General features: G+C 44.1%; 1 protein-coding gene across 1 annotated transcript in view; it reads left to right on the forward strand.

Moving 5' to 3' along the window:
- The window catches only part of Slco3a1 (solute carrier organic anion transporter family, member 3A1), a gene marked incomplete at its 5' end in the record, with an annotated part of 296,905 nt that continues 272,559 nt past the window's right edge, over positions 1–24,346 (forward strand). The window contains 1 exon segment of the mRNA XM_005381597.2: positions 1–200. Within this exon segment, the coding sequence (XP_005381654.1) occupies positions 21–200 (180 nt within the window).

Consider the following 24,346-nt stretch of genomic DNA (forward strand, 5'->3'; position numbering starts at 1 on the left):
GCGGCGGCGGCGGGGGAAGGATGCAGGGCAAGAAGCCGGGCGGCTCGTCCAGCGGCGGCCGGAGCGGCGAGCTGCAGGGGGACGAGGCGCAGAGGAACAAGAAGAAGAAAAAGAAGGTGTCCTGCTTTTCCAACATCAAGATCTTCCTGGTGTCCGAGTGCGCCTTGATGTTGGCGCAGGGCACGGTGGGCGCCTACCTGGTGAGTCTCCGTGCCAACTCCGCCGCGGACCCCTTCCCGGCCGGGCTCGCGGCTGCCGGCTGGCACGAGGAGGGGGCAGGCGGGCATGACCTCGGCCCCGCGAGCGCGGAGGTTGGCGAGTGGTGCAGAGGCTGCCGCCCCGCGGGGAAGCTGCCGGCCCGGGCTGCCGAGCTGCCGAGCCAGCCGGGAGCGGGCGGGACCGTGGATGCCGGCAGCAGCGCGCGCGCCCGGCGGGGTTGGGGGTGCCGGGGAGGAGGAGGAGAGGCGGCCGGCGGGCAGGTGGGCGTGCAGTCACTTCTCTCCCCGCTTAAAAGCGGAGCCAGCTGGTGAGTTCGCGAGCCTCCTTGGAGAGGCAGGCTTCGCGGCGTTCAGGTGACCTGCACATGGGAAGCAAAGCCAGTTAGCATCCTGCGTCCTCTACTCCCCACTCCATCCGCCTGGAGAACAAATCCATTATGCATCATTTTCTCAGAGCTCTTTCTCCATCCGCCAATTACCGAGGGGGTGGATTTAACAGCTTAGAGTAAAAGATGCCCGAGTGTGGCCCTGATCTGAGCCGCAGCCGCAGGGGGAACATTCCCACCCGTATTCCAAGAGCCAGCTTTCCGCGTCTGGGATAAAGTTAGAGTACCTGGAGAGCTGCTTAGAGTTTGTGTAGTTCCTGCTGCCCACTGCTACAGCTGAATTCCACACTGTGGTCCCTAGCCCACGAAACCGTTGCATCGTTGTGCACAATTTGTATCTATTTTATTTACTTCCACAAAGGGCTTACTGGGGTTCAGCCGGCCCATGGGTTTCTAACATATCAGAGAGAACAGCTTGTAATGACTCAGCACTGTTAAGCAGCTACTTTGTTGCGTTCTCCTGCCCCGCTCAGGTGGTCCCAAGTTGAGTTCCACAGCCTGCATTTCAGACTTGTCCTGTTCAACAGGAAAGATGTTTCAGAGTTGATAGTGTTAAATCATTACTTGGCTATTGACCTGAAACTGGAATCAAATGTCATAGACTTTGAATGTTAGGCAGCAAGTTTGAAGGAGATAGAATCAGACAGTATTTCAGCTGTTGGATAACCACATCCAGTCATAGACATGCGTCCTTATGTTATCATTAATCGCTCATTCTTGGCCTTAGGTTAAAGTTAAGAAGGGCCAGACGCTGAATGCCCTATACCACTCCTAAACAATCTCCCAAGCTTCTCCTGTCGAGGGAAGTAAACCAGTGAGTGCTTGCTCTATGGGGCCAGGTACATGAGTTATGTGGATTTGAGGGGGACTCCACAAACACAGCTCTGTTCTTGGGGTGACAAAATTGCAGGGCTCTTGGAAATCAAATGCATTTCTGTCGCTCCTGAGAGGAAAGGTTTTAGTTTCTGTCTCTGTCGTGTGCATGCATAACTTGTATGCTGAAGTGTGCCCTGGAGCCAAAAGCACATTTTGTTTTCTATTTTATAAAATACTCTCAGTTTTGTCTATAGTTATAATGCATAACTACAAGTGTAGACGATACCTGTGGACCTTGGAATTTTGGGGGTAGGGGTTGACTGTTTTGTGAGTCAATTCATTGGCACTTCCTTGGGAGATTTCACTTAAAATATTTAGATAGGTATTAAGATGCAAAAAGCACATTAATGAAATGTATGTGGATCTGTACTGTAGCATATGCAAAGTACCTAATGCCTAACTAGATCTGTAAAAAGAAATGATTAGTGTATCAGCAGCTGCCTCCAGTTTAACAGTTTGTTTGCCGCAGACTTATTTTTGCTTCATAGAGTGCATTATTCACATGTGGGAAACTCCAACAGAACTTTTCATCTCAGGAATGATGAGGGCATGGGATTGTAATTTTTTTTTTTCTTGCAATTCATCCAAGGATTTTAGAAGAAAGTGAAACTGGACTTCAACCAGATGAATGGCCTGGCTCTTTTAAAAGAGTTCAGAAGCATAGCTAGTGCACCTGGAGTGGGGGGCTTCTTCAGGCTGGGCTGGCCCCAGGAGAGGAGAGGTTAATTTGGATCCCAGAACAGCAGTGGGAAGAGGAGGAATTCGGTCCACCTGGTGATGGCACCGTGACACTTCTGCCCTTGGCTGATGGAAAGCCTGATTGGGTACAGTAGGGTAACCTGAGTCAACAGGTGCCTTGCAGAACGCAGATGGAGGCCCAGGAGAGGACAAGGTGATCACTTTGATCACCAAGATTGAAGGCATCAAGTTCTCAGGGAATGCTTCACCCAGCTGCCCTTGACTTTCTCTGGCCACCTGAACCTCATGAAAATAGATAGGTGGCTGACAAGGTTGGACTGCGTCAGCTTGCTATGGGCTTTATCCTCCTGGGCCGCTACAGAGTTCTCTTTATCTGCTCTTTGGGAGGTGGAAAAAGCAAGTTTGTTGCTCCTTCAAGCCATGAGAGATTTTTCTATGGCTAGGAAGAAATGATTGCAGAATGTTTCCAGAAAGGTAAATCTTCCATTTAATCCATCATAATTTTTCTAGCAAACCTGAAGCCCTAAGTCTTAGGTGATCACACAGGCTGGGTCTATGTGCGAGGTGTGCAAGGTGTGTGTGTCCATGTGATCTTTACAGCGGCAACCAGCCTGCCCCTGTGATGAAGTATTTGCAGATACCTGGTGAAGAAGGGCTTACCACGGGACTTTGCCAACACTATTTAATATCTTAGGAGGTTGATTACAAATTCACCACCAGTGACATTATAAAGTCCATACAGCCACTTTATTTTCTCTTGCCAGATGCTATTTTTTTGATATTGGGAAATTTAATTTCATTTTTCCCTTTTTCTTTCTAAAAAGCCAGATTATCTAGTGTCCTCAAGGACACTGATCCAGGCTTCCCAAGTGCAGATTTGAAGCAGGAAACTGCCTGTGATTTGAGAAAAACTTTACAGAGGAGGAACTGATGTATGTGAGTGTGTTTTCCCTTAAGAACCTGCCCAGGGAGGAAACTCAAAGGAGAACTGTACATTAAAAGAAAACAAAACACCAATTCTTAGGCTAGGCTGGGGACCTGCAGCTTTTCACGTAGGTGGCGGGGCCTTCCAGGGGATGCAGGACAGTGATCCTGACATCCAGACTCAGTGATGCTATTGATAAAATGATATAGATAAGATAATCCCAGTGCAATTGGGTCAGCTGTGGATTCTGAAATCTGTTACAGTGGCAGATGTCTTAATTAGAAACCATGCTTCAGGTAAGGTAATAGTTACAAGGATGTTCTGTCATAGTCATTTAAATTGCTTGGCTATGACATAATTTTTCCAGCATAAGAGGAGAGGCCAGCTCAGTTTGAAAGTCACTGTTCATGGGACAGGGAATGCAATGGGAGCATCTTGCAGTTGTGCTTTCACTTGGGTGGCTGCATTCTGAATTGACCTAGTTGCGAGGATGTAACATCTGTATAAGTCTTAGACTGGAGGAGGTGCAGGCGTATGCAAGCTGCATGGAGAGAAAGTCATTTTGTGTGTGCTTTATCTGGGCTTTGTAGAGACCCACTGAGATGTTTCAAGCCATTCACAGAGGGCAGCCCTGCAGAAAGAGGCTTGTGTGTGTTATCAAATTACAGAGGACCGGAGCAGATAAGGATGTGAACAGGAAATTAAAACTGCTGACACCTCTGGACAGTTACAACCGGGGCCCATGTATGAGTGCATTAGAATTTCCTTGAGATGAAACCAAAAACAGGCCAGTGGAGCCTCTGGGGTGGGGCAGCCAGGCACCCACATGAAGCAGAGGTGGGCATTTCCACAGCTGTGTAGAAGTATGCCTGAGTTTGCGGTGACCGAGTAATGACATAGATGACTGAATGTGGTTAGCAAGGCTGCATCTTACTGCTTTGTAGTCACTTATTTTTAGGTCTGAGAACGTTCAATGGGCTTGCAGTTAAGGGGTGAGGTAAAGCCTCTGGACTGTTACTTCTTTTTTCCCCCCTAAAGAAGCACCATTTTGAAGATAAGGCTTTGCATATTCAGCCCAGAAGCAGACAGCTGTGAGACATTTTTTAAGTCCTTGTCAAATTAGTAGGATGACTAAGGTAACTGTATTTTACTTAATCAAATTATTTTATACACTTATGGTTACTCAAAGTGACAAATTCCCTGCCATTTGCATAATTATTATATAGCCCCAGGTAGTAAGAAATACAATTACTCTGATGTATTTTTTTTCTTACAGCTTGGTTTATGTTGTTTAGCTAATAATCATTAAGGAAAAAATGTATTTCTGAAAACTTCTTTCAACCAAAATCATGTACCTACCTTCATTTCTTCCGGTTTTTTGCTTGCATGTTTAACAATAGAAGAAATTAAATGACTTGTAAAGTAGGTAAAATCTATTTCCTGGGTTTTGTTAACTCTCCCTCCATTTCAGTTTTAGACACTTGATAAAGATGATGGCCTGGGGTCCTGTCCACAGGGGCGCCGCCTGGATACCAGCTGCTCAGCCCCAGCAGCTCATCTTCCCTGCCCGTGGCCCAGAGTTCTGTGTCATAGAGCCTGGGCAGCCTCTGCAGGGTCAGTGGGGCAGTTCCAGTAAGAGAGTCCTCCCTGAATTTACCCTGTGTGATTAAAAGTTATGGTGAATATTTAAATCGGAATGAAGCATTTACTACAGTAAAAGACACATTGCCACTAATCTCCCTCAAAATACTCCCCTCACTCTATTATCTTACCGTGTCATTATTGCACTCTTATCCCATCATTCTTATCACTTTCCGAAGCACTTCTGGAAGTCCTCTTTCATGTCATTCTACAGCTTCTTTGACGTACTGAATTGATTCAAAACATTTACAACAATTTCTGTCAAATAAAAGCATTATAGTACGTCCTCATCCACTTCATTCATCACATCTAGCATGGTGCAACTTTTGGCTCTTCTGGAAAGTCAGAACGACCATGAAAAGTAATTGTTTCAAAGTGATTCAGGATATTGAGGCAACCGCGACAGCACAACTAAAGACACTCATGAACGAGGACTTCCAGAGCTGCTGTAGAAAGTAGCAAGGCTGACAGAATAAGTGAGCTCAAAGAAATGGGGGGTATTCTCAGGGTGGTTAATGGCAATGTGCTTTTTCCTGTAATGTCTTTTAAAAATGTAAATATTAACCACATTTTTTATCATACATCATACTTGGAGTGTTGGACAGAAAGCTATAAGGTGCTGCTTGGGTCAGGGCCTGGTTCATTTATCAGACTGACCTGGGAAAATGTTAATTGTAGTGCTATAAAAATGGTGAGGGTACAGTTTCATTTTCCATACAAATGGAGAAGAGTAAACTCCATATTAGCTTCATTTTTCTTGCCTTCCTTTCAACCTCACAGTCCTATTTAACTGGCACAGACTTCCCTACATCCATCATTTAGTAAGCATGGTCCTAGGAGGTGTCATTGTACTTGTCTTCACTTCTACCTTGCATATATTCTCATGTTCTGTACATTACTGTAAACATTATATATATATGTATATATATTTGTATACAGCGGTACATGCACTGAATACTGCATGCTGTCTGTTTTGAAGGTGGTAAGGGACATTTTAGTGGACATTTTAATTGCGTGGCTTACACACAGATTGAGAACCTGGGTTCCTCCGAGCCATATTTTCTTACCTCTCAGAAATGCCTTTGATAATGTTAGGCCAGAAAGATAGCACCCTTGTTCTCTTAATTTGGTTTTTCTTCTATTTATATTTCTGCAAAATAACAAGCAGGCAAAAAAGTAGAACGCTTGACCCTGATCCACGGAACTGACTTTGATGTGGATCAAAGATGCTTGCATTTTATGCAGGCTAAGTGTTCACGTACTAGCAGAGGAATTATTGCTCAATGATTAAAACCCCAAGTTAAATGGCTAAATTATCAATATTGAGAACAGAAAGTATCTGCAGCAGTGGTGGTTCATTGAATGAGTATTGAAAGTCCTGAGAGCTATTCCTACTTTATACCCTTACTGGTGCTGTGACCTTAGGCTGATTACCTAACCTTGCTGTGTGATACTTCTTTCATTTGAACACTGCCCTCATAATAACAGTCCCAGTCATGCTATGAAAATTGAATCAGTACATGCAAAGTACTTTCAACATCTGGAACATTGTGAGTGCCCAATAAATACTAGCTATTGTTATTGATGATGATATGGTTATATATGTTGACCATGTCACCCCAACTAATAACAAATAAATTTATTTCAGTCGAGCTTTGGTCTGGGTTTAGTGAATTGTACTTCAATGCCATTTTCTATTCTGCATAAACATTTTTGTCTTGGAGGTAAATAGTTTTCAGAAGTAAAATACCAATTGCTAATTCTGCTTATTCCTTTACTGTAAATAGAGCGATTCATTTCATCTTAAAGACAAGAAAAATGAGTCATGTGGATCAGAACCCACTGTGGCTGATTGTGTTGATCATGCACAGGTTGGGGAGCAGGGCAGAGACAGGCACAGGCATGGAGGGCTGATGGGGACCCTGGCGCCTCACTCTGGGAAGCCCTGGGGAATCTGTCACTCTGGTTTGTAGTTATAGAGTGGCAAAGACCAAGGGTAAGTGGTAAGCAGCTGTAGGTCAGTGAAAAGGGTGTTGGAGTCTGAAGACCTGGGTTTGAACTCAGATCTGCTACTTATCATCTTCTGGTGACTTGATTTACTGAAGCCTCAATGCCCTCATCTGAAAACTGGGCATAACAATGGAACCTACCTTAGGGAGTGGTTGAGAGGCTTAAATAAATTGGCAGCAGATAGGGTACTTCTTGTAGGCCTCAATATTCAGCAGTTGCTTTCACAGTAATGGTATAACCCTAGACCAACAGAAGTCCCTCTCAGGGACCTAAGTACTTGGGACATTGTGGCTGGGTTTCCTGAGGTGGTGATGCAGGCCCTAGTAGCTTGCTCTTCTTCACTGGATCAAAAGCTGAATGGCCACTTCAGCAGGGCCTGAGCTGTCCGGAGTGGGAGGACCAAGGGCCATATGCTATGGGCATCTGCTGCCCTGCAGGCTGCCTGGTTTGTGACATGCAACCTGAGGCTCAGCCCTGGCTGCTTGGGAGGGCTCTGGTCTTACGCTCATCCACTGCCCTCACCTTGAGTGCTTTTGCAGGAGTAAGCGGGCCTCAGCAAGCACATTTGCAGATATTTGCCCCCTCTGGGCCTGGTTTTGGTTCCTCAGGAGCACAACAAGGGAGTCCTTGCTTCCCAGAGCATGCTCCGGCTCTCCGCTGAGGGCTCATGGTATGTGTTTGAGAGCAGAGCTTCTGCACACCACTGCCCTTCACCTGGGGTTTCAGAAGCAGCCATCCTGCCCCAGCGTGTTCAGACCTGTCCCTTGGAAGGAAAAGGAATGAACTGGGCTCCGCATGACAAATCAGGTTGCAGCATATGTGTGAGGTGAGGTTTTAGAGCTGTGGCAAATGCTGTGGGCTTCCTGAGAAAGCGTGCACCGCCAGAGGATCCCAGTCTCCAAGCCCTGCTGTGATGGGCACTTTCCTGTGCTGGATCCCTCGCAGCTACAGCTGTGGAGTGAGCCCACCCAGCGAGCCTTCAGCCTGGCTTTCTGATGGCAGCACAGAGAGGGAACCATTCCTTGGATATGGGCAGAATCTCCCCTGGGGGTGACTCCCAAGTTCTCTATTTCAGTTCTTCTTTGCTACTCTTCACAGGGAAGCCATCGCCCCTTGAGGCCTCCCCAGCCTCACTTCTGTAATAGGAATGGTGAGAACCAGTCCAACTGCTGCTCGTGTGACAGGGAAGCCCTCCTCCAACTGGAATAATTCTGCGACTGTTGGAGATGTACGAGTTTGCCCTGAGAATTTCTCTGCACTTAAAATTTACACCTGTCTCTTCCACTCAAGGTACATTGAAACTACTTAAAAGCAAAAGGTAGCGCAGGTTGCTACCACTCCTCCTTTTTAAAATGGGGTTAGCGAACAGGTGTGAGCCTGTCCTTCCCCTTTGCCTTCACAATTTCTTCCGTAAATACCCTGTCACTCTTCTTCAGGACTCTCTTCTCCAAGTGTGTGACATCCCAGGTGGTGGTTTCAAGTTCCTTGGCAGTGACTTTAAAGACAGTGAGATTAAATTGAGGAAGATGAATTTCCTTAGCATTGGTTTCTTTCAAATCCTTCCCACAAACCGTCTGAAAATTCTGGAGACAGGGTATGGCCATAAATGCATTCATGCAGGTAATAGCATAACTGTCACATTGCTCGGGCATAACAGAAGGGCCAAGTCCCAGAAGCTCACTGCTGTGCCATCATGAGAGTCCAGTTCAAATCCCTGGAGTACATCACTTATCCTTCTGTTTGTGTGTCCCTGTCTGTTCATTCATTATCTGTCCAGCCAGCCAGCCAGCCACACTGCCTTAGTGAGCTCCGCACGGTGCATGATGGCAGATTCTAATTCATCTGCCAAGTTGCCCTTCAGGACAACTTTTGTTTCCCCAAATAATGATCCTGGCTGTCTAGGAGCCCTGGAGGCTCTTTATTTGTAGCTCTAAAACCTGTTATGGTCTCTCTCTGTAGTTACCGAGCTTCTGGTTGTGTGGAGTCAGGATACATAGGGGCTGAGCAGGATTTAACAATTAGTCAAAGGGAAAAGAATAGAGTAGAATTGGGAAGCTGAGGCAGAAGGATCACGAGTTCATGACTAGCCTGGGCAAATTATTCAGTGAGAGCCTGTCTCAAAAAAAAAAAAAAAATTAACTGGGGAATGAATGTAGATCCGTGCAAAGGTCCTCAGTTCACTCCCTAGTACTGGAAGGCTGAAAAAGCAGGCAAACTGCTCTGGAAGTGACTGCCCACACACCAGGAACTCCTGAGGAAAGTGGAAATAATTGTTCTTACCTCCACTCCTGCACCTGCAAGGTTGGTAGAGGGAGAATACTGTCACATTGTTTTTGCTCAATTAAGGGTTACTGTAAAAATATTCATGGGGAACGGCTATTTTCTTTTCCCCTTGTGGAAAAGGCTTATATGAAATAGGCGTGTTCCTTCTCTAATTGTTGGATCTATTCTCCCATCTTCTGCTGATTTGAATGAAGGAGAAATTACCACCTTGAATATAAACAAGTTGGAATGGAAAAGCTTCCCTCCACTGATTACATAAGCTTTGAAACACTGTACCTGAAATTTTGTGTTTACTAAGAATTCCCCTAATGAATATGAAAGTTTCTAAGCAGCGCGGACCCATATGTTTTTCTTATGTAAGACCTAATTATTGTGATCCAACCTGTACAATAAAGAATAATGCTGATTAGTTCATCTCTCCTTTGGCTTTGTGGGTCAGAGGATTGTTTGAAGTAGATCCACAGAACCACCTACAGTGATTTCCTTGGAGCTAGGCTGGCCATGGGTTTAGTGCCCCATCTTTCCAGGGGTACACACAGCTCATATGGGCCTGTGGTCACTTAAAACTCAATGTTGCAGAGGGCAGACCTCTGTTAACATCCTCTTTAGAAACTAACCTTGCGATTCAGTGGGAGGTCTGTGAGTACAACCCCCATCAACTGGGACAGACACCATCCTTGGCCAATTGGTTTCCCCAAGCACTGCTGTTGTAGCACTTGGAGTTAGCTGGATCTTACAGTATCATTAGCATAACCTGCGTGTGTCCTCGTATGGCACGACCCTCTCTCCTCAAAGCTGTACATGCCTGGGGGCTGGAGCACACTATATAGCGGAGTTGGGATTTCCAGGCTCCTCATGAAATGTAGGTAAGGGACTTACTATTATTTATTTTTGAACAGAGAGAATTTGGGAAGAAAGACTTAAAAGGAAATAGATCTAGAAGAGCTACAAAGAGGCCTTACTTGTCCCAATGCAAAAATTTAGGGCAAGGACTCCTGATTTATCATGCAGCATGTTGTGTTGCCTCCCCAGTTCAGGTAAATACTTATGTAGGTTGGGAGGCTTTGCATGCCGACAGCACAGTTCCTCTGCCAGCCAAAGGGAGGGCATCTTTTGGAAACAAAAAACATAAATCAGCACCTTCCCTTTACCTTTGCCAGGCTGGGGAGCTGCATATATGTAGATCAAAAAGCCAGCGAGCAGATTTGCAGCTTTTTGATTTGCAGTTAAGGGGAGCAACTGGAGAGGTCTCTCTGCGGCACCATGCCTGGCTCAAAGTGGTACACAGATCAGGGAGCACTGGGGCTAAATCCAAATGCACCCTGGTCAGCTTCTAGAGATGCACACATTCAACAGGTACATTGTCCCTGGGCCCCATGCTTGACCTTGGCCTGTTCTGGAAGATCCATCCTTAGGCCTTCTTAAATACACTCGGCCCCCACTATCTGGGGGTTCCTCATTGTTCATAGATTCAACCAATCTGGGATCAAAAATCTTGGAGCAAATATTGCATCTGAACACTTAATTCTGTTGCTGTTCCCAGGATGATACAGTATAACAGGCATGTTTATGTAGTATCACAGTGCATTAGGTGTCATAAGTGATCTAGAGATAAGAGAGTACATGTAACTTGTATGCACATATTTTATTATTTATTAAAATATTTTATTTCCTTTATGTTCTTTTTTACTTGCCATGCTGGGAATTGAACTCAGGGCCTTGTACATGCATCTCTTTTGATATAAAGGATTGAACCTGTGTAGATTTTGGCATCTGAGGGGGGCTTTAGAGCCAGTCTTCTGAGGATGTGGAAGTTCAGCTCTGTAGCATGGTAAAAGCTCTGTATTTGTTGCTGTTAGGCAAAATTAGGGCACAGACTTCACACCCAGACGTGCAACCCACACCCTCCAGAGTGGCTGGCAGGTGTGTACCCATAAGCAGTTAGGAGTACAAACCATGGGTGGTTTATATTTGGACATAATTATTGTGAACATACACAAATAAAAGTACAGATTGAGCATCTTTGATCCAAAATTTAAAGCCTTAAGTGCTCCAGAGTCTGAAGTCTTTTGAGTGCTGACGAGACACCATGAGTGGAAAATTCCACACCTGATCTCATGTGTGACCGACCACAGTTGCAATGCAGGTGCACTAAAAATATATAAAATTACCTTCAGGCTGTGTATGTAAGATGAATATGAAACAAACAAATTTCATGTTAGGCTTGAGTCCCATCCCCTGGATATTCCTTACGTATATGTAAGTATTCCAAAATCTAAAGTATCCTAAATCTGCAACACTCCTTGTCCCAAGTATTTTGGATAAAAGACCCTTAGCATGTATTGTTTTGCTAAATGCTAGCGGGGAAAAAAAAATCACGTCTTATTTTTACTCTTTTTAAAAATATTCTTTTATAGATTCTATGGTTTCTAATAGATAATTCAAGGGCTTGTGGATCCTAAGACTGTCAGGCAGACTACTCAGTATGTGACAAGGAAAGCATTTTGGATCTCAAAAAGGAAGCTGAGTGTGCTGTGTTCGGGCCTGGTGCCTTCGTCTCCTTTTCTCTCTGCAGCAAGTGAGCTCAGCTGTGGTGGCCACAGGTGGCCCTGTCACTGCCTGGTTGCTTATTCATTTTATTCTCACCTCCTCCCTCTGCTGGCCCCTGACCCATCAGCGCCAGTGCTGGGAGATGGCGCAGTTGGGTGGGAGGGGCATCGGAACAGCACTGATCCCTCCATGTACCCTTTATCCTTATCTGGTGAGGTGGGAATGGAGCTGGAGGTAAAAGCGTGGGTAAGTATAGCTGTCTTTCCCTGGACACTGAAGGAAGAAACCAGGTGTGTCATTTATTCTTAGGGCCGCTGAATAAATTAATTTCAGATTTATGCTCTGGAGTCCTGCAGGCTGGGAGTCTGACATTGGAGGTCAGCAGGGTCATGCTTCTCTTTGACTTGAGATGGGATCCTTTCTTGTCCCTTTTCAGCTGCTGATGGTAACCACCGGCCCCGGCTAGCATTTCTGGGCTGGTAACTGTGCTGTGCTGACACCTGCTTCTGTCAGCACAGGGCATTTCCCTCTCTTTCTTTCTTTTCTTTAAAGACACCAGTCATACCAGACTGGAGCTTATCCTGTGGTCACATCCACAGCCATTAAGAATTATAACTTCAGGATGTATTTGCGGGGGGGGGCAGACTTCAGCATGTAACAACAGAAAAGAAAAACGCAAAGGACCATCAGTTAGTGTGCAGGTACAGACAACACACATGCAAACTGTCAATCCTTTTAAGGGTTTTCAGGTCAGTAGGAGGATTATGGGATTGGTAAGAAAGTCATTCATACCAAGAGGCTTTATCTTTGAAGAAATGCAGCCAGGTGACAATCCTTGATTCCATTCTGTACTGTTCTCTTTGGGGTGGTAGGGGTGACGCTTGTGGAGTGAACCTGCTTAGATTCCTGAATAGCTTTGAACACACCCTTTCTTGTTTTCTAGGTTGAGCTTCAAGGAGGATTGGACTGAATGATCATATCATCTATTAGATGATGTAAAAGAGGAATGCATGTAAAAAATCCTAGACAGACATGTGGTTGAGCCTTATGCATGTATGTATGTATGTATTACATGTATATAGATGTGTGTATGTGCACATTGCCCCCTCACACACCAGGATTCCTCAGTAGGAAGCAGGGTTGGTAAAATTTCCACCTGTCTCTGCTTCTCCTTGATTCCCTATTCAATTTAGTAAGACTGAAAGACTTTGTCCCTTCCCTGTGCCAGTCACAGCTTTGGCCAGGTATGTGTCACATTAGCACCAGACATCCACACTGTAGTTTCTTCTATCTCCATGGTTTTGGGAGGGTGAGGTGGGAGTGGTATGATTCTCAGAATTCCTCAGCACAGAATCCTTCTTTTAAAAAAAAGTGAGCTCATTCTCTGCCAAACTCATTAACTTTGACAACTTCCTTAAGTGCTGCAAGCAATATACAGTTGAACAAGGCATGTTCTTGGCCCTCATGGAGTTTATATATCCCAATGGGGGAGATGGCATGTTTATAAGATTTTCATTAATGACCCATTCATTAGAAGGTTTTAGGTCCTGGGCCAGGCAGTGGCTGAGCCCTCTTGCTCCTTGCATGCAATCCAGTTTATTAAACAGGATGTTGTGGGTTCTGATAATAGAAGCAAAGTATTGGACTGATGTGGGAGGTGTTGCTGGAGACAGGCCTGAGCGCCTGGGGAGAATGTTTATGGTTGGAGAGGTAAAATGACTTTCTCAGCGTTGGTCGGAGCAGATCTCAGATGTCACATGTAGAGTTGGTAAGATGCTAGCTGGGGACAGCCTTGCAGTTGGATGGGAGGGAGAAGACAGCAATGGTAAGGAGACAGATGGGAACCCAGGGCCACAACCACATGGGAGTGTGTCAAGAGCTGGCACCTGCATTTCCACTCCAGTGAGCAGTGAGGGGGCTGTCGGCACCAACTCAGCCAAGCATCATCTCTGCCTCTGCCTTCCAGCTTTGGAGCAATGGGGTAAAGTGTGCTGGGAGTCAGGCTGCCAGCCACTGGCGGGAAGGCTGCAACCAGGGCATGCTCAGACTCAGCTGGAATCAAGGATGGCTTCATTGCATGTTGGCACCAGGGGACTGGGCCTCTGCTTGTCCCGGAACATTGCTCCAGGCTGGTGGCCACACAGCAGGAGGGGAGGCTGTAAGGTCCCTGGTGCAGGCTTCTGCCCCAAGGACTTGATGAAAGCTCTGTTTTGAACCTCTCTCTTCAATTATCTACAGGTTAGATTTCTGCAAGGTGAACTAAGATTAGGAAAGTTCCTACCACATTTGCCCTTTATTATTATTTCTTTTTAACATTTTAGGTTGGTCTCGGGTGTATCAGTTCTGGGTGACTTTAAAGCTAGTAAGAGAACACATTGTGTTCATACACAGGAAATGTCTCCAAACTGAAAGTGGGCGTGCAGTTTACGGTTTAAAAATTGGAGGGAGGCCACTCAAACTTTCCCTCCTGTTCTCCCCCACAAGAACTTGGCAAACTGCTAAGAGGGGGCACTCTTCCTCAGAATAGATAGTTGGACGGAAATTGGCCTGTGAGTAGAGCTAGATGACTCCCAGGTAATCTGGGGCCTGGGGAATTAATAAGGATTTCTTTAATGGTTTCAGTTTCAAACCTGTGTAGAAAGGTGTCTTAGTCCATTTTGTGTTTCTATCACAAAACACCTGTGGTTGGATAATTTATAAAGAGGTCCATCTGACTCCTGATTTTGGGAAGTCCCAAATGCATGGTGCTAGCATCTGGTGAGAGGTCCCTAACTTCTACGCAGCTTGTTAGAAAAGCAGAAAGGAAAATGGTGGCATGGGGTGATTTTGCTTTGTAACAACCTGCTTGCAGAAGAACTTAGTCATGTGAGAATATAGTAATCCCTTAGAGAAAGGTGTCCTATGGCTCAGTCACCTTGCATGAGCTTTTATCTTTTCAAGGTGTGTGCTTTTAATATCATTTCATTGAGGGCCAAGTGGTCAAGGCATGAATCTTTTGGGAAAAAACTATGTCCAGACTATAGCAATGGGTGTGCAGAGTGTGGCCAGGAAGGATTCACTCGTCAGCTCCACAATGCTGGAGTTGGGTCCCTAAGACCTGAGACACAGACCAGTACTGGCTCATGGCGTGTTAGGAACGGGAGCATACAGCAGGAAGTGAGAAGCAGATGAGGGATCCAAGCTTCATTTGTGTTCACAGCCCTTCCCTACTGCTCTCCTGCCTGAGCTATACCTCCCATCAGGCCAGCAGCTGCATTAGATTCTCATAGGAACGCAAACCCTACCATAAACCGCACAGGCAAAGGATGATCCCATTCTCTCCTTGTCCAAGGAAAAAGTTTCTTCAGTGAAACTGGTCCCTAGAGCCAAAAAAGATTGGAGGCCATTGCTTTAGAGAGCTTGCATTGATTATATATATAATAGACATATCCATGTCGCTTGGCTTTACCACTAACCTGAACTTCAAGTTCATGTTTGTGGCTCTTTTTTCTTGGTATAAAGACATTATTGCTTTACATGTTACAAAAGGAATATGTGTTGTTGACAATTTGTAAAATATAGTGAATGTAGGCCCATTAAAAAAGAATAAAAATAATCTGTTTTCTCAGAACCTAAAGATAAATTGTGAACAATTTCGTATATACTCTTTCAATCTCTTTGTCTGCTCACATTAATATGTGATTTCTAGAACTACAGAATGGTAAAGGATATGGGCTTTGAGGCCTTAGAAGTATGTTGCTGCTTTTTCTTTTTATGTGGCTTTGGACAAATTGTTTTTCCTCTCTAGTTCTCAATTTCCTCTGCTGTAAGATTGGAATGATATGTATACCTACTTCAAATGATATTTTGAGTATTGAGATAATTTACCCAAAGTACTTAGCCCATGTCTGTATGTAGTAGGTGTTTCTATTGTGATTTTTGAAATTCTAATAATAAAATCAGACCTCAATATATCCTGCTTAGGACCTTACTCTTTCTCCTAAACTATGGTGACTACTTTTCTATATCATCCAATGCTCTTCTCTGGTGTCATGGTTTTAAAGAAAAATAACCTTATTATTCTTATGAGACCAATATGTATTCCTTAGGAAGTACAGTTCTGATAAAATATTTTAAGAAATTCCAAATACTCCATTTAGAAATGATCACGGCTCATGTTGGGGTTTAAGTAGTGAAATTATTCACACCTTCCTGTCTGTCTTCACCCAGCCCCTGTCCTGAGGAGGAAACATCAATTAGAAAGTGAACAAACCCAGAACAACAGAGGTATTTAAAAACCACCTTGGGGTTTGTTTGGGGACGTCCGGAGTTTGGATCAGAAAACTCAGTTTATGTCCAGTTTCAGGCTTTTCACTATTTTGTCCCCAGGAATAAAACTCAGAACTGCTGGCCTTGTCCCAGCTGGGCACACCTGCTTGGGAGAGCTCGCCTCTGGGAGAAAAAGGGAATGTGGGCTTCCGAGGATTCTTCACGGAGGGAAGCCGTCAGGTCTAGCTTGCAGTGTTTCTGTTGGCAATGCTCCAGTGAACTGCTTTTTCTTGGGCACTTGTACAAGGTGGAGCTCTTATAGTGTGAAGACACTGGTTCCTTCAGGTCTGAATTCTGAAAGGAGGGAGGAATAATCCCCCAGTATAGTTATGGTTAGGTAGAGATGCTTCTCCACTTACAGTGGGGCTACATCCCAATATACTCATCATAATTTAAAAATATCCTAACCCACCAAACATCACAACCTACTTTGGACATGCTCATAACACTTCTATTAGAATACAGTGTGGTAGAATCATCTAAAACAAAGGGAATTTTATAATAAAGTATTAACTATCTCATGCAACTTACTGAAAAGTGTCCTGAAAGTGACAAATACAGTGGTTATATACCTATGGTGTCACACCATTGTGAAGGTGAGAAATCATATTTGAACCTTTGTAAACTGCAGGTCATCTGTATATCACTTCAGAGTTCTCTCTCTTCTCACATATGGAAGAATGGCTGGCTGGCTAGATATAACTTATAAAATACATGTTCTTTTTCAATGTTTATTGTTATTAGCGTGGGTGTAGTACATAATTACATTCATCATGGGGAGTCCATACGAGCACATGACACATTTTAATTGTTTTAAAATACAAAGCGGTAAATTTAATTTCATTGAAATTTACTAGAAGACTTTCTTTCATGAAACTTAAGGCACCATTGTTTACCATTACACGTTGCTGTGTATTTGCCTTCTTCATATGTAACTTCCCTATCAATTAGATAGATGTGGCCAGGGATATAGCTCAGTGGCAGAAGGTCCTGCCTGGCGAGGGTAAGGCCCTGAGTTCAATTTCTGGCACCACCTCCCAAAATAAATTAGATGCCTGACAAATCTTTTATTCATATTTGACATAGAATTTAATACTAAAATATCACTGCTTCATGGAGTAGGCCGTATTTTTTGGAACTTTGCGTATCTATTCACCTAGCAGATTCAATTTTTTAATTATTTCGGCATTTTTCTTTGTTGTTTTCTCTGGTCCCTTTCTTGGTTCCCTGCTGAAAGGACACCAGTTTTCTGTATCTGGGATTGTTTTTGAACTCCATGATTTTTTATTTTGTTTTGATTACTTCAATCTCTTCTGTCTATTTATATTCACTGATTTTGCTTTTAGATTCCCTCTAGTCATTAAATTGATTTTAAGCCATCTTTCTTTAGTTCTCTGTAGACTGCATTTCATGTATTAGTTTTTCAATGCTGTGTTAGTTCCTAATCTATTTTTTGCTACAGAAAGGGCCTTCTTGCTGAGCTACACATTCATTCATTCATTCATTTCTGTGTCTGTGTTTATCTTGAGACTGGTCTTGTTCAGTAGATAAACTTCCCAGGCTGGGTTTGAACCAAGAAATCATCCTGCCTCAGTCTCCCAGAGTGCTGGGATTTCAGGTGTGTGCCACTATGCCTGGATCCAATTTATTTCTTTAGGTCTACCATATTATTTTTTATGTTGCCTTTGAGTTTTCCTGGTTTTAAACTCACAGTTATTAATTTCCAAGGCTCAAAGATCTTTTGAAGGGAATTCTCCCCTTCTTAGTTTATGTTTTCTTTTGGGCTGAGTTCTTCATCTCAAATACAGTTTTGCTTTCTTGCCTTTCCTCTGAGTTTGTTTATAGATGCCCATGCCTTATAGTTTGCTTGGTGTTTTCTTTTTTTTTTTTTTTCTCCTGCTTTATTCTTACCAAAGTAAGTAAGTGCAGATCTTTGTTGTTCTGGGCATGGGTGATTTCTTCATCTGGAGCCTCTACTTTTTTTTTCCTTTCCACCTGGCTGAAGTTTGAAGGCTGACTTTTCATTTCTGTCCATGTTTCTGGAGGCTTGGAGACATACAGAGTGGCGGGGCTGGCTAAAGCTCCTGAAAGTGGTGTGCTGGGTGCTGAGTAAAGTCGGCTGGGAGTTGGGGCTTGGTTTGGAGTGCGTTCTGTCTTCCTGTGTGGAGCACACACTGTGCACCCTCGGGCAGTACTCTCAGGTCTCAGTCAGCCTGGGTTTCCCTGCCTATGCCCGGAGCTCTCCCTTCCTCCCAGCAGAGATAAGCAGCACCCTGGCTCGTAGGGTATGTGCATCCTTTGCTCCCAGCGCATGCTGTCAGAAGATAACTACTTAGACTGCTTTCTCCCACTTTTGGCGATACTAATGAAAACTCTGGGATTTTCACTTACTCACCATTTTATTCCCCTGTAGGGTACTAGACGCAGGGCTACGAGAAGTGCCACACTCTAGCGGCTTCCTTTACTTTCCTTGGAAGGCACTTTTTCAGTTTCATGCCATTAGGTTGTGCTCATTTTCTCATGAGGGGCTGGGGTTGGTGACTATTTTATTTGTGCTTAAATTCTTAAATTAAATTTGGGGATTTTTGTTTGGAAGTTTAGCATTTTAATTGGAAAGTGTTTAGCCTCATTTAAGGAGACTGTGTACTATCCTATTGTATTCTCTATTTCTTTCCCCTGTTTCTACATGGTAGGTACCTTAAGCTTCTGCCTTGCTGGTATAAATTCTGGTTGCCCATTGCTTTTTACGGATTTGCTTTCCAGAACTGTGAAATGGGAAGGTGAGATTAAAGTCCTGTTGGCAAAGGAGGAACTAGTCAAGATGGAGCTCTTTGTGGAAAGGGAATTGATGTTTGTGAGGATGTGGACGGTGCCAGAAAGTACATAAATGGTCTAATTAAGCACTCACAGAAATCATGTGAAGGAGATGCCAATGCAGGCTGGGTGTCCCTAATTTGAAAATCCAAAATTGGAAATGCTTTGAAATCGGAAGTGCTCCAAAATCTGACACTTTCTGAACATCAACAGGATACCACAAGTGGGGAATTCCACCTTACCTAAACCATGACCAGTCACAGTCAAGATGCAGGCACAGAAAAATTAGGCACGAAGTTACCTTTAGGCTCCTTGTAGGTGATGGATATGAAATGAAAGTGAATCTCGTATTTAGACTTGAATCCCATCCCCAAGATCTCTTTCTCCCTGTGTGCAAAATTCTCAAATCTGAAAACATTCAAAGACACATTTGGATCCAGGCCTTTCGGATAAGGGATATTCCACCTGTATTTGCTTTGCAGATGAGGAAAGGAGGGTTGTTAAAGTTAAATAATTTGCCTGGCCAGTGTTTGTTCCTGCCTTTTTTGTTCTGTCTTGCTGTAAAACCTTTTTTCTTTAGACCATAGTTCAAAAAACCAAAATAAAAGTTGCAGCTGAATTGAATGAATACTTAGGCATGTTGAGTGCTTTGGTATGATTTTGACAAGTTGCTACTTATACGTGAGAACATGGTCCTCTCTAAATGGAGGGAAGGGTTATGCATGTTGACAGTGAATTCACAGGAGCCACCACATCATCCTTGCTGTCTGTCCCTGTGCTCTGTTAGGGCACAGTGGTGTGTATGAGCGATGGGTGCTCTGTAAATAAACCTCTAGGCATCCCAGGGCTGGTTGCAGGGCCTGCTCCCTACATGCTGTCACCTGCATGTTCCACCTCCCTTGTAGTCTGATCTAAACGGCAGCCACTCAGAAACACGGGTCATCGTGTAATAACTGCCATCACAGCCCCCACAAAATTACAGAGTGCTCCATGTCAGGGCAAGCAGACTCTCTAATGAGTATGTATGTGTTCAACCAATGGTCATTTTTCAAAATCTGAGTACGAAATTACATTTACCTTCCTCAGAAAGCATTCCACAGGGTTTACAGAGCATAACATTTTGATATTCACTAAAAGATTTCTGATGGAGGAATCATCTCTTTACTATGGGTCTCAGTTTCCTCATCACCAAAGAGGAAAGCCAGATACAGTGGCACGTGACTGTAATTCCAGCTACTCAGGAGGCTGAAGCAGCAGTTGAGGTCAGCCTGGGTAACTTAGCAAGACCTTGTCTCAAAACACATATATTAAATAAATAAATAAATAGGGCTGGGGTTGTAGCTCAGTGGCAGAGCACCCCTGGTTTCACTCCTCAGTACCAAAAAAATAAAAACACAAAAACAAAATAAAAGAAGCCCCAGAATAAACACAGTGGCGTCTTACATGTGTGAAATGCTTAACGGATTTCAGCATGTTGTCATCAATATTTCAGAATTACTCCACTCCTGAAAGATGTGAGGCATGTGCACCCCACTTTTATTTTTAATTGTGTGTTACAGCTTTTCAATGAAAACCAAAACAGTAGAAATTATAGTACAGCGAACACCCGTGTCCTCACCCTCTAGGAGTAATTGTTAAGATGTGGCAAGCTTGCTTCCTATGTACATGTGTACACACACGAATATATGCATATGTTTTGTTTCCTGGAATCACTTTAAAATAGGTTATAACAATGATACCTCAGATTGAAACTCTTCAGGATGTGTCTTCACAAAGTATAATCATTCCTCTAGAAAACCACCGCTCTGTTCTCACTCCTGATAGAATGAACTGCTCCTTAATTTCACCTGATACTCCCAGATATTCACATTTCTCCAGATGGTTCCCAAATACCTCTGCTGCTATTTCTGTCTCTAGCTCTCGGCTACCTGCATCTCTACAGCTGATTGTTTTGTAAACAGACACAAATCATTTGGAAATTCTGTGTCTTTATGTCTTCCAGCTTTTTCCTTTCAACTATTTTTTTTATTATGGCAAACATACATACCATAAAATTTACCATCCTAACCATTTTGAAGTGTACAGTGAATGGAGTATTGTTCAGGAAACTGACAGTGTTTTGCAACTCCTCCCACCTCCACCTCAAGAACTGTTTTCATCTTGCAAAAACTGAAATTTCATACACATTTAGTGGTAACTTCCCATTATCTCTTCTCTCCTGTCTTTGGGCTTTCTGTCTCTATGATGTGACTGCTTGAAGCACCTCATCTAAGTGTCCATAAAGGGGCTGGGGATTTAGCTCAGCGGCAATAGCGCCTGCCTGGCAAGCGCAAGGTCGTGAGTTCGGTTCCCGGTACCGAAGAAAAACCAAAAAAAAACTAAGTGTCCATGTAGTATTCACCCTATCCTATGTGATTGGCTGTTTCCCATAGCATCGTGTCCTCTAGGTTTACTCATGTTGCGGCATGTGTCAGAACATCCCTCCTTTTTAAGGCTTAATATTCCATTTGTGTTGGGCATTTTGGACACTTGAGTTGTATGGTAGCTGTTGTGATCATGTGTGTACCACTCCCGTCTATTTTAATCCTGAATCACCTCCTCACTTTTCCCAGTTGGATTATTTTGTGAAGAAGACAGCCTAGTTATCATTCTACAGAACATTCTACAGAATGTTCCAAATTCTGAATGTATCAGATTACTCCCTGTACTTTTTGTGTGCTGTGTTTTTGCTTGATTCAACTGAAGTTTTACTCGACTATTTTAGAAACTCAGGAAGGCAGTTGTCAAGGGTGAGCCCTGGGTTGAGCTGGGTGGTGAGAGCCTGCCTCTCCATGTGAAAGGGACATTCACTTCCTTCAAAAGGATAAGCAAGGTGTGGTAGCATCCTTTCTGTGGCTGAGACAGTTGCTGGAATCCTGAGGAACTGCTCAATTAGTAACTCAATTAAAAAAGTGAAAATGGTCTCTACCATCTCCTAACATTCACTGTCACCTGGTACTGGGTGAAAGACTTAACACACGTTGTCTCCTTTAGGCTTCCAGAAATGGCAGTGTTGTCCCCATAGTCACTCAGTGCCAGGGACCCTCGCCACACTTCTGCAAGGAAGCCACTTCTTGGCGGGCTCCTCCTCTTCCCTTTCTTCTTACCTTCCTGCTGTGGGCCGTGGTCTGTCTGTCCCCTCTGCTCAGCGGCCTGACGTGGGAACTGTGTATCCAGTTTACTGTATATCACGGGGTGAGACTTGCGTTTGTCTGGGTTCCATCCTGTGCAACTCTGGGTTGTTTCCTTCTTGGTAACTTGCGGGCTTCCGTTTCCTCGTCTGTATTTTGGGGATGATTGAAGGACCTTCCTTGGAGGGCTCCCCTGCGTGAGACGTGAGTTCCCACATGTGACAGACTAGTCGCATGGCCTTCTTATTGCTTTCATCCTTCCCATGGGTCCCTGGAGGTAGCTTCTTGAGCCCTTTGATTTGAAGTCTTCGCTGCCACCACAGCGGAGAAATACTGGGGCAACTAGAAATGAGGATCAAACAGGGAGTGAAAATGGCGACTCTGAGCAAGATTGGCGAACCCCATCCCCCAGCACCGACCCAGCTGCCATCTGTTTGTGTCAGGCACGTTTGACTGGAACCCAGCCAGGCTGATTCATTTGTGCTTTATTTCCGAATGACAGAGACCACGTGGCCTGCAAGCAATATGGCCTCAAAAGCCTAAAATATCTTCTACCTGATCTCTTACAGAACAAATTTGCTGATCCCTGCTCTGATGTGTCAAAGAGCTGTGGTTTTAGAGAAAGGCACATAGGGGCTCCTGGGATGACCTTCAGCTGGGGAACTGGTGGTTCTGAATGGCCCCTAATTGGAGCTGCTTGAGACTTGTGGGTCTCCTCCCAGCCAGTCCATTGAACAGGCCCGTGTGGGGTTTGCTTAATACCTTCCAGAAGGCCCTGCAGGGAGCACCTTTTCTCCTCTCCCCGCTGCCCTGTGTGGATGTGGTCTTGGTGAGGGATGAGCCGTGGGATCACAGGCCTTTCCTCTGCTCATGTTACTGGCTTGCAAATACTAACTCATCTGCTAATTATAGCTATTTTGCTTTTGCCAATATATTTGGGGTCCTGCTGTTTGACCCAAATGGACCTGATTCAGATCTACTGAATGGAAAGCCTCATTTCTGTAAGCTCCTTCTTCAGTTGGATGGAAACAGAGCTCTTCCTAAAGTCATTCTCTATTATGTGCAGCTTCTATTACTTGATTTATTTCCTAATCTCTAAGATAGTTTTTATTGATCAAAGGCATTAAATTTAATTCTGATGTGCAAGAATCTTTTCCTTTACACTTTATGCTCTTCTCCTGTCCATTTAAATAGCTAGTCTTTTCATTTATTTGGTGTGAAATCCTTAAAAGTAATAATGACAACACATCCTTTTGAATTTTGGTACCAGGCTTTACCCTTTCTCTCTTACCCTTAAATATTTTAAAGATGTTTGTATTCGTTCAAGCTATCTTCTTAACTCAAGACCTATTTATCAAGCTTTTCTAATTTTCTGGGTACTCTTGCAGATATCAGGGAGACTGCCTGTCAAAACACACAATAATCTCTACTGCAAAGGAACTTGTGTTGTGGTATTTTGCTAGGGACATTGAGCATCTGCCAGTACTTTTGACAGAGTGAGTGTGCATGTCTGAAAGCAAAGGACCCTTTGTGAAGATGGGGAAGTCCCTTGAAGTGCGTGTGTGTGTTTGTGTGTGTGTGTGTATGGGGGGTGGGTTGGAATGGACCTGCAGAACCAAGAATCAATAGCAGACAGGAAGCGTGCTCTAAGAAGAGGAGGGGTACTCTCTCAGGGAAGGTCCTTGAGAGAGGAAGACAATCTTATTGGATGGAAGTTGCAGGCAGATAAAGGGAGGTAATGAATTCTAGGTTGTCTCATAGACAAATAGAGTCCTTGTTGGTTTTGCAAGCAGTAATGTGACCTGAGATGACTTAGGAAGACAGTGTGCCTTACAGCAATGTAACACTTCCCACAGTTTGGAGCTGGAGCGTCCTTTAAGGGCCCATGTGTTAAGGCTTGGTCCCTGGCTATTGGGAGCTGGTAGAGCTTTTACTTAAGAGATGTGGCCTAGTGGGAGGTCTTACGTCACCGGGATATGTGCTTAAAGAGGATTGTAGGGCTCAGAACTCTTCTCTTATTTTGTATATCCTGGCTATGAGATTAGCAGATTTACTCTGCCATGTGCTCCAGTCATAATGTACTACCTTGCTATAAGCCAAAAAGCAACAGGGCCAATTGATCATGAACTGAAACTTCCAAAACTCTAAAAAAATAAACTTTTTTCTTTAATATAGTAACAGAAAACTGAGTAACACAAGACTCGTGGTCTGATCTGAGCAAGCACTAGATATAGGGACAAAGGTGCATGGATGGTGCCACCTCTAAAGTCCTCCATTCCCTGCGGGGTCATAGGGCCACCCAGACAATGTCCAGTGGAAAGGCTGGCATCTCAGAATTTTCCAGAAGGTGACACAGGGAAGGAACACAGAAAACTGTTCTGCCAAAATGAAGCAAAATGTAACATCCGAGAAACGAAACCATCAGCATGTGACATTATAATCAGGGAGCCATTTTTGATGGCTCTA

The sequence above is a fragment of the Chinchilla lanigera genome, unplaced genomic scaffold, assembly GCF_000276665.1.
Source record: "Chinchilla lanigera isolate Chin_1 unplaced genomic scaffold, ChiLan1.0 scaffold00015, whole genome shotgun sequence".
NCBI classification, from domain to species: Eukaryota; Metazoa; Chordata; class Mammalia; order Rodentia; family Chinchillidae; genus Chinchilla; species Chinchilla lanigera.